This window comes from Cyanistes caeruleus, unplaced genomic scaffold (assembly GCF_971803275.1).
Source record: "Cyanistes caeruleus unplaced genomic scaffold, bCyaCae1.hap1.1 HAP1_SCAFFOLD_89, whole genome shotgun sequence".
In the NCBI taxonomy this organism is placed as follows: Eukaryota; Metazoa; Chordata; class Aves; order Passeriformes; family Paridae; genus Cyanistes; species Cyanistes caeruleus.
Genome location: NW_028255894.1, coordinates 1,799,740 through 1,808,610, shown reverse-complemented (window position 1 = coordinate 1,808,610; position 8,871 = coordinate 1,799,740). Strand labels below are relative to the sequence as shown.

Here is an 8,871-nt window from a genome sequence, read left to right as displayed (position 1 = left end):
GGCATACCTTTCTAATGGGTTGCTTTTGTTAGTTGGATTTAGCCCCCATGGGAGCAGCTCTGTTACAAGGTAGCAGGGAAGTAAGGGAAAGGGTACAGGAATGTCTCATAAGAACCTTTAAAACACTTCAGAAACTGGTAAGTAATTAACATTACTAATAACCATCAGAGTAAACAAGGGGTACAAGGTTTACAAATGGGATAAGAACATTAACTGTACATAACTAAACACAGTATTTCATCCGGGGTGGATTTCTTGAGAGATTTTATTCATGACATGTGCCTGCAAGGATGCGGCACCTCTCTGAGCTGGGGGAGAGGCCAGGGCTGCACAGGGGGGATGTTGTTGGCAGCTCCATGAGGACGCTCTGGGACGCTGCCCTGGGGTGTCCAGCGCAGTGGGGATGGATCAGCCCCTGCTCTGCTGCTCCTTCCCGTCTCCCCCAGGGACCTTGCAGAGCCCCAGCCATGCTGTTTGCCCCCAGCCTGCCCACGGCCAGCCTGGGGCTGCTCACGGGGGTTTTCTGTGCTGAGCTTTGGCCTGGCCGTGTTCTTGAGAGAGCCTGGGCAAGGAGCCTGGAGCCCCCAGGCCCTGCCCTGAGGCGTCAGCGCTGCCCCAGCAGTGCCCATGGCCTGTCCCTGCTGCAGCCCCGGCACTGCCACCCCCAGGGCTGTGCCCGGCCCCGAGAGCACTCAGGCCCTGCAGCAACACCAGGGCCAGGAGGGCAGCGGGGCAGTGGCACGGGAGCAGCACTGGCAACACCAAGTGCTGCTGCTCCTGGCCACAGCTGCTGTGCCAGCACTGATCTGCCCCCAGCTCTGCACACAGACACTGCTGCTGCAGCTCCAGAGAAGGGAACAAAAGGGGCATCTCTGGAGAAAACTTTGCTGGGAGATCCTCTCGTTCATTGAAAGCCACCAAGAGCACAGCCCCTCATAGACACAGTCTGTGGCCACAGGGATGGTGGAGAGAAACAAAATGAGAAATGGCACAAACAATGACATTTCATTGTGGACAGGATTAAAAAAGGAAAACACAGAAAACCTCCAAAATTAAACCAACAGGAAGTATCAAAGGTGGCTTTTATTACAAGTGATTTGCAGGAATTGGCCAGCAGTTTAATGTTTCTGAAATGATCCAGTGATCATTCTCCACACTGCAGCCTTGAGCTCCTGGTTCCTCAGGCTGTAGATGAGGGGGTTCAGGGCTGGAGGCACCACTGAGTACAGAACTGATACTGCCAGATCCAGGGATGGGGAGGAGATAGAGGGGGGCTTCAGGTAGGCAAATGCGGCAGTGCTGAGGAACAGAGTGACCACAGCCAGGTGAGGGAGGCAGGTGGAAAAGGCTTTGTGCCGTCCCTGCTCAGAGGGGATCCTCAGCACAGCCCTGAAGATCTGCACATAGGAGAAAACAATGAACACAAAACAGCCAAGTACCAAACAGACACTGACTGCAATGAGCCCAAGTTCTCTAGTGTAGGAATTGGAGCAGGAGAGCTTGAGGATCTGAGGGATTTCACAAAAGAACTGCCCCAGGGCATTGCCATGGCACAGGGGCAGGGAAAATGTATTGGCCGTGTGCAGCAGTGAATAGAGAAAGCCACTGGCCCAGGCAGCTGCTGCCATGTGGGCACAAGCTCTGCTGCCCAGGAGGGTCCCGTAGTGCAGGGGTTTGCAGATAGACACGTAGCGGTCGTAGCACATGATGGTCAGGAGGAAATACTCTGTTGTGGCATAGAAAACAAAAAAAAAGAGCTGTGCAGCACATCCTGTGTAGGAGATGTGCCTGGTGTCCCAGAGGGAATTGTGCATGGCTTTGGGCACAGTGGTGCAGATGGAGCCCAGGTCAGTGAGGGCCAGGTTGAGCAGGAAGAAGAACATGGGGCTGTGCAGGTGGTGGCTGCAGGCTACGGCGCTGATGATGAGGCCGTTGCCCAGGAGGGCAGCCAGGGAGATGCCCAGGAAGAGGCAGAAGTGCAGGAGCTGCAGCTGCCGCGTGTCTGCCCATGCCAGCAGGAGGAAGTGGCTGATGGAGCTGCTGTTGGACATTTGCTGTGGCTGCACATGGGGACCTGTTCATGAAGAAAAGTAGTAGTGACAAATCAGCAGAGTCTGGGATTCACCCACCCTTGTTCCTGCTCTGGGAAAACTTCACCCAGGTCCCTGACTGAGCTCCAGCTGTGCTGTCTGAGTGTGCCAGGAGCAGCCAGGCCTGTGCCTGGGGCTCTCCAGGAGCCATCCCTGCCCTGCTGCCCTGGGTTTGTGGCCATGCAGGAGAAGGACAAGGCTGGAAATTCAGGATTTGTCAGAAGAATCACTCCTAATGCAGAAGGGCTTGTTGCCATCTGCACACACACTTCTAAAGTATAGCAGGAGTTGGTTTTAGGAATTGTTTTACTGCCCAGAGATCATTCCTGGTTCTCTGAGGTCAGAAATCCCCAGCATTTCTGCTGCACTCAGAGTTTCCCACTGAGACATGTGAGAGGCAAAGGATTCCCTGTGGCTTAGGGAAGGTGAGGGGCTGGATGGGCTTGTTCCCAGCTGCCCTGGGTTTGCACCTTTGGCTGGAATCAGAGCACAGTCACACTCCTGTGTCACCCTGGCATAAACCAGACCCTGCCCAGAGCAGAGGGATCCCTGAATGTCTCACCCTCTCTAAAGGTCTCTGGGCAAGGTCTCAGCACCACCCTCTGCCAAGGACACTCACGGCTCCCTTGGCAGAGCCAACAGCATTTCCTCAGCTGTGGCATCTCTGCCCTTCCCCATGGGACATTCAGGGAACTCTGAGAGGCTCTGGCACAGATTTGCAGCCAGGAGGGCAGCTCAGAGCTTGGAAGGACACAGCAAGGAGATCCCCAGGTGTGCCCATGATGGGATCTCAGGGAGGGGGCTCAGCTCATTCCCCTTTGCCATGGACTGCTTTGCCCACAGCCCCACAGGTCACAGGGAAGCTGGGACACCCCATTCCCATGGACACACCTGCCTGGCAGCAATCCCAAGGGCAGGGCCTGACTCAGCTGCTGCAGATGCCAGAGCCTCCCTGAGAGCCCCAGATACCAATGACAATATCAGAGCAGTGCATTTAGGCTGTTTAGGAGGCTCCCAGCAGAGAGACTGAGCACCCAAACTTACAATTCTGGCATCTCTGTAAATGTTCCAACATTACTTTGCTGTTCCTGGTGTGTCCCTTTCAACTCAGAATGTTCTGTGATTCTGGGATTACAATTCCTCTTCTGCTTCTCTCATCCCCCTGTTATCTAAAATAAAAAGAGAAAAAAACTCCTTGCAACAGTGTTAGAACAGTAAAGTAAGAAACAGACTTTTATTAGAAGCTTCTGGGTGTCCCAGTGGGGATGGGGTGCACCTGGCCCCTTATTTCAGCAATTTATTAAGGTTGATTAATTAGGATATTTAACAGAAACATTCAATAGGAGATTCAGCTGCCCCAGTTACACACCCCTGAGTCAACCCATTGGAGTAGGTCCAAGGGTTTCTTTGCCCCACTTTTTGTTATGACTGCTCACATTCTGGTTAGAAAACAAAATGCTCTTCTTGTAGCTCCTCTCCTTGGTGATAAGACAATACAGTATTGCAGAAATCTATTTAGAAGATCAGATTATTTTTCTAAAATCTAAGAGAAAGGTTAGGAAATATATTAGAGTTAATTAAGGATAATAGTTGTCCTTAATTATAATATAAATGTAATATAATATAATAGTATAGTATAGTATAGTATAGTATATAATAATAGTTTAATAGAGTTAATTAAGAATTAAAATTTAATAATTACATAATAATAGTTTACAGATCTAAAAATATATTAAAAATGCATAAAAAGCAAAAATCTTTTTGCTATCATCTCAACTTTCCCACCCTGCTTAAAGCAAGAAATAGAAAACAGTCTCAGGAAAGCTCCTGATCTTTACAGCAATCCCAGGCTCACCTTGTTTTGGGAAGTGTCCTCTGGAGCTGTGTCCAGGCAGGTCTGGAGCTGGGAGCAGCCCTGCCCCACACAGCCCCTCTCAGCAGCAGCCCCTGCCCTGCTCAGGGTGGCTCCTTCCCCCCACAGCTTCTCCCCAGCGCTGGGAGCAGCTCCCCGGGCCAGCTGAGAGCTGTCCCTGGCAGGCAGCAGAGTCCCTGCCCCAGCACAGCGCCCTGGGCTGCAGGACCCTGCTCTGCAGGACAGCCCTGGGCACCCCTGGCTGCTCTGCACAAGGGACAGGCAGAGAATGTACTCACAGAGTCTGTAGGCACTGGCACGTTCCAGCTTTAGGAGATGCCTCCAGGAGCTGCAGCTGCATTGTCCTGCAGCCAGAGGCTTCCTGTGCCAAGGGCTGGCAGGGATTCTGCCCCAGGCACTTCTCAGCACCTTCCCAGCCCTGACTGATTGAAGCTCTCTGTGCCTCTGGGCTGTGCCCAGGGTGGCTGCAGGCAGTGCCCCAGCCCTGCTGGGCTGCCAGAAGAGCTGCTCAGCAAGAGAAATGTGCTTTTGAAGCTCTTCTTGGTTTCCAGGAGCTGCCTCTGTGCCAGGAGCCTGGCCCAGCTCAGCAGCACAGACACAGCAGCAGGACTTTAATGAGCCTCTTGGGGCTTTGTGCTGAGGCCCTGAACATCAGTCCCTGACAGGGAGGGGAAGAAACCTCTCAAGAACTCCAAGTTAGAATCCAACTCCAAAGTTTCTTTCACTTTTAATGGGTCCCACTGAGGGACATGACTGAGAAAGTGTCCCCAGGCCCCAGGCAGAGCAGAGAACTGGAGGCACTGATGACAGCTGGGGACAAAGAGAAGCCAAGGCTTGGTGCCCTGGGCCACAGCAGCCAAAGCTGTGCCAGCAAGGGCTGTGAGGAGACACCTTGTCCTGAGGCCCTGGGGCCTCCTGGCACAGCCCCAGCAAGGCTGGCCACTGTCACCCCCTTGGCCTGCTCTCAGCATCCCCCCTAGCCCACATGCCAGTGGCCTCAGGGATCTGCTGGAAGGAGTCCCTGGGGAGCCTTGCTCAGGAAGGCCCTGGGGGCTCCTTCATGCTCCCAGGGACTGCAGCTTTTTCAAAGGACTTTGGCTTTTGCCTTGGAGTCTTTGAGAGCTTTGTGCAATCCTGGCCTCCAATTATCTGCTGTAATTAGTCCCTTGAGAGCCTTTGTCAGTAACAACACTCAGTGGGGCTCATTAATGCTTCAAGGTACTTCAGGTTCTTAAGGCACTTTCCTTTTTCCTTCCCACCCTGAGTCTCTGAGAAGTTTGTGCAATCCTGGCCTCCAATTATCTGCTTTAACGAGTCCCTTGGGAGCTTTGCATTGACACTCAGTGGGGCTCATCAATACTTTGAGATACTCAGGGCTTTTTCAGCTACTTTGGATTTTCCTTCCCACACTGAGTCTCTGGGAGGTTTTTGTGCAATCCTGGCCTCCAGTTCTCTCCTCCAAGGAGTCCATGAGGAGCCTGTGCTGGGGATGGACCTCAGTGGGATCCATTAATGCCTCAAGAAACTTTGGGTTTTTCCTCTGACTTTGACTCCTGGAAAGGTTTGTGCAATCTCCTCTCAGGCCCTGAGGTTCAAGGGCTCAGCTCCAAATGCACCATGGGGCTCATTAGGATCAAGCAAATCCTAACAAACCATGGCTGTGCCTTGATTTCCCTCTGGTCTGGTGCAGTTCTTAGGAAAGTTTCCTAAATAGTTACGGAGAAATAGTTCAAAGAGCTTGTAAGAAATATGTATTCCTATTTTAAAGGGTGTCTTTTATTCCTGTTCTCTTTAGAGCAGAGGTGATTGCAGCATTCAGTGATGGATATTGATCCAGGGTCTCTCCTAAGGAGGTCTGGCCAGGTCAGAGAAGCTGTGCCTTGAGGTCTGACCCAGTGGGGACAACCTTGCTCCACATTCCCCAGCCCCATCCTGTCTCTCCTCACTCCCCTGGGACCTGCTTTGCTCACAGAACTGGCTGCACTCAGGCAAAGAGGGGTTTTCCTTCTTTGATTTTAGCAATCTAAAACTGCTGAGTTTCCCCATGGCAAACAGACACCCTCCTCAAGTGTGTGCCAAGCCCAAGGTGCCACCAAGGCACCTTCCCCAAGGCAGAGCCACACAGGGAATGTTTCAGACACACAGGGAGTTCTACAATAAACACAACCCCAGAGCTGGCTGAAGGCAGAATTAGAGCAGCTGCTGAAGGACAGACAAGCTTTGAACTCCTTGCAGCTGAAAGCACCAAGTGGGTTGTTGGGAGGTGTGTGAGTGAGGCAAGAGTGAGGGAAGGGAAATGCAGAGAGCCCTGGAAGTGTTTCTGTGCAGACAGGCTGCTGCAAGGGCAGCGTTGGACTTCTCTGGGGGGAACTGTGAGGGAGGTTGGGGCAGAGTGACCTCCCCAGTGACCTCGAGATGTCACACAGCCACCAGGGATGTCACAGCCCAGTCAGTGGTGTCACACAACCTGCTCTGGGATGTCACACCACCATTCTGTGATGTCACATCTCTTCCTATATGCCACAAACCCACCTTGTTATGTCACATAGCCTCCTGTGATATCACACAGCCACATTTGATGTCACAGTTCATTCTGTGATGTCACAGTCAACACTGTGATGTCATACAACCTGTCCTGAGATGTCACATGGCTTTTCTATGATGTCACTGCCCACTCTAGGATTTCATATCACCACCATGTGACTTGACAGCCTGTTCTGTGATGCCTCACAACCAACCAGTGATATCACAATCCACCCTGTGGTGGCTCTGTCATGTCACAACCTGCTCTGTGATGTCAGAATCCTTTCTGTAATGATGTACATTCGACCTCTGATGTCATAGTCATGTCTCTGATGTCACAACCCACTAAGTAACATCACCCAGCCCACTCTGTGATGTCATACAGCCACACTGTGACATCACACACCTCTTTCTGATGTCACACAGTCCCCTCTATGATGCTGTAGCTGTTCAGTGACCCCACACAACCAACTCTGGGATGTCACAGCCCCATCTGTGACCTCACACAACCCACTTGGAGCTGTCACACAGCCCCTTTCTGACATCACAGCTGCTCTGGGGCTCCAGGACACAGCCACAGAGGTGCTGCTGGGACACAGCCCCCTCTGGCACATCCCACAGCCCCTGCCAGTGCTGAGCCCCTGGCAGCTCTGTCTGGGCCTGCTCTCTGTGTCCCTGAGCTGCCCTGGCAGGGCCCCAGCCCTGCTGGGCTGTGCTCAGGAGCTGCTCCTGGCCAGAGCTGTCTCTCTGCAGCGCTGCCCTTGCCAGGAGCTGCCTCTGGGCCAGGAGCCCGGCCCAGCTCAGCAGCACAGACACAGCACCAGCACTTTCATCACCCTCTCGGGCCTTTGGGGCTCTTGGCATCACACTCAGTCCCTCAGAGTGTGCTTCAGAAACTCCTCAAGAGCTCCAAGTCAGATGGAAACACTGAAGTTTCTTGTAGTTGAAATGAGAGACACGAGTGAGAAAGCGTCCCCAGGTTCCAGGCAGAGCAGAAGACTGGAGGCCCTGATGGCAGCTGGGGACAAGCAAGGGAAAGGTGTCTGTGGTGCTGAGCAAAGCTGGATGTGTTTCAGGAATGGCAAGGGCCAAGGGCTGAGCCCCAGCCCCTGGCAAGGCAGATGCTGTCCCTCCCTCATTGCTCAGGGCTCTTCCCGGGCCACTGGCATGTGGGGATGTGCAATGCCAAGGGCAGCACCATGGGGCGGCCCCTGCCAGGCTGCTGAGCAGGGACAAGGAGGCAATGAGGCCCCAGGGCTGCCAGGGTCACTTGTCCCCTGCTGGCCTCAGGCCCAGGGCCAGCAGCCATGGCCAAAGGGCTGCACAAGTTGCCTCTGGCAGGGCCTTGCAGCTGCACAGCCCAGGGCCCTCAGCCTCTGCCTGCTGCTTATGGGATGAGGCCTCAAGACCCCATCCTGGGAGATTTTTTAGTCTTCTCCATGGTCTGTGAAAATGGAAACACTGGTGAAAGTTATTTTCTACCAAGTCTTGCATTGACAGGGATCAATATCATTAAGCTAAACAAGAATGGATTTAGATTTGTTAGAAGGTGGAAATGTTTTACAATCAGAGTGGCACAAAACTGCAACTGCTTTTGCAGAGAAATGGATGCCCGATCCCAGAAATGCTCCAAGAGCAGGAGCTCTGTGCAACCTGACACAGTGAAAGCCCCTCCCAAGGATGGAATTGCTGTTGTGTGGGTTCTCTGATGTGCTGGGTGCCCTCACAACCCTCCTGGCCAGAATGTCTGCTGAGGGCCAGCCAGGCTGCTGCAGTGGCACTGACCTCACAGCCATCACCATTGCAGCCATGTCCCCTGGGCCTGGCTCTCCCCTTTCCTCTGCCCCTGCCTTGTCTCTGCTGCCATGAAGAGTTGTTTCATTATTATCTTGTCCCCAAGGTGCTGGGGCCAATTGCTTCCCAGTCAGGCTCCTGGAGCAGCAGTGGCTTTTCAGAGCCCAGCCAGAAACGAGCCCTGAAGCAGCAGCTCTGCAGTGCTGGCCACCAGGCCGGGGTGCCAAGGGAGCCTTCTGGCCATGGCCTGGGAGCAGCTGCTGCTGCCAAGGTGCCTTTGGTGCCTCAGGCTGTCCCTGGCACAGCTCCCAGCACAGCACTCTGCACTTGTGCCCGAGCCCTTCCCTGGCTTGGGGCTGGCCTGGGGCTTTTCCTGCAGCGGGATCTGCCCTGGCCATGGCACAGGAAAGGCAGTTCCTGCTGGAGCAGGAGGCTGTGCCTGGAATGGGCTCAAACAACTCCAGCAAGGCCCTGTTTACTTCAAAATTGCTTCCTAGGGCACTAAATTCTAATAATTGTTATAGCTCCTATACTGTGGAGTAAATAACTATTTTTCTTTATTTACTCTGTGGTGTAAATAAATCTGTCTAA

General features: G+C 53.2%; 1 protein-coding gene across 1 annotated transcript; it reads right to left on the bottom strand.

Annotated features, from left to right (window-relative positions):
- Positions 1-1,068: 1,068 nt before the first annotated feature.
- Positions 1,069-5,093, bottom strand: LOC147646663 (olfactory receptor 14J1-like). The gene is made up of 3 exons (XM_086873228.1): positions 4,242-5,093; positions 3,135-3,259; positions 1,069-2,074 (listed from the first exon to the last, which is right to left on the bottom strand). The coding sequence occupies exons 2-3, from the start codon at positions 3,163-3,165 to the stop codon at positions 1,119-1,121; spliced, it is 987 nt and encodes a 328-aa protein (XP_086729354.1). The 5' UTR covers positions 3,166-3,259; positions 4,242-5,093; the 3' UTR covers positions 1,069-1,118.
- Between the last annotated feature and the right edge of the window lie 3,778 nt (positions 5,094-8,871).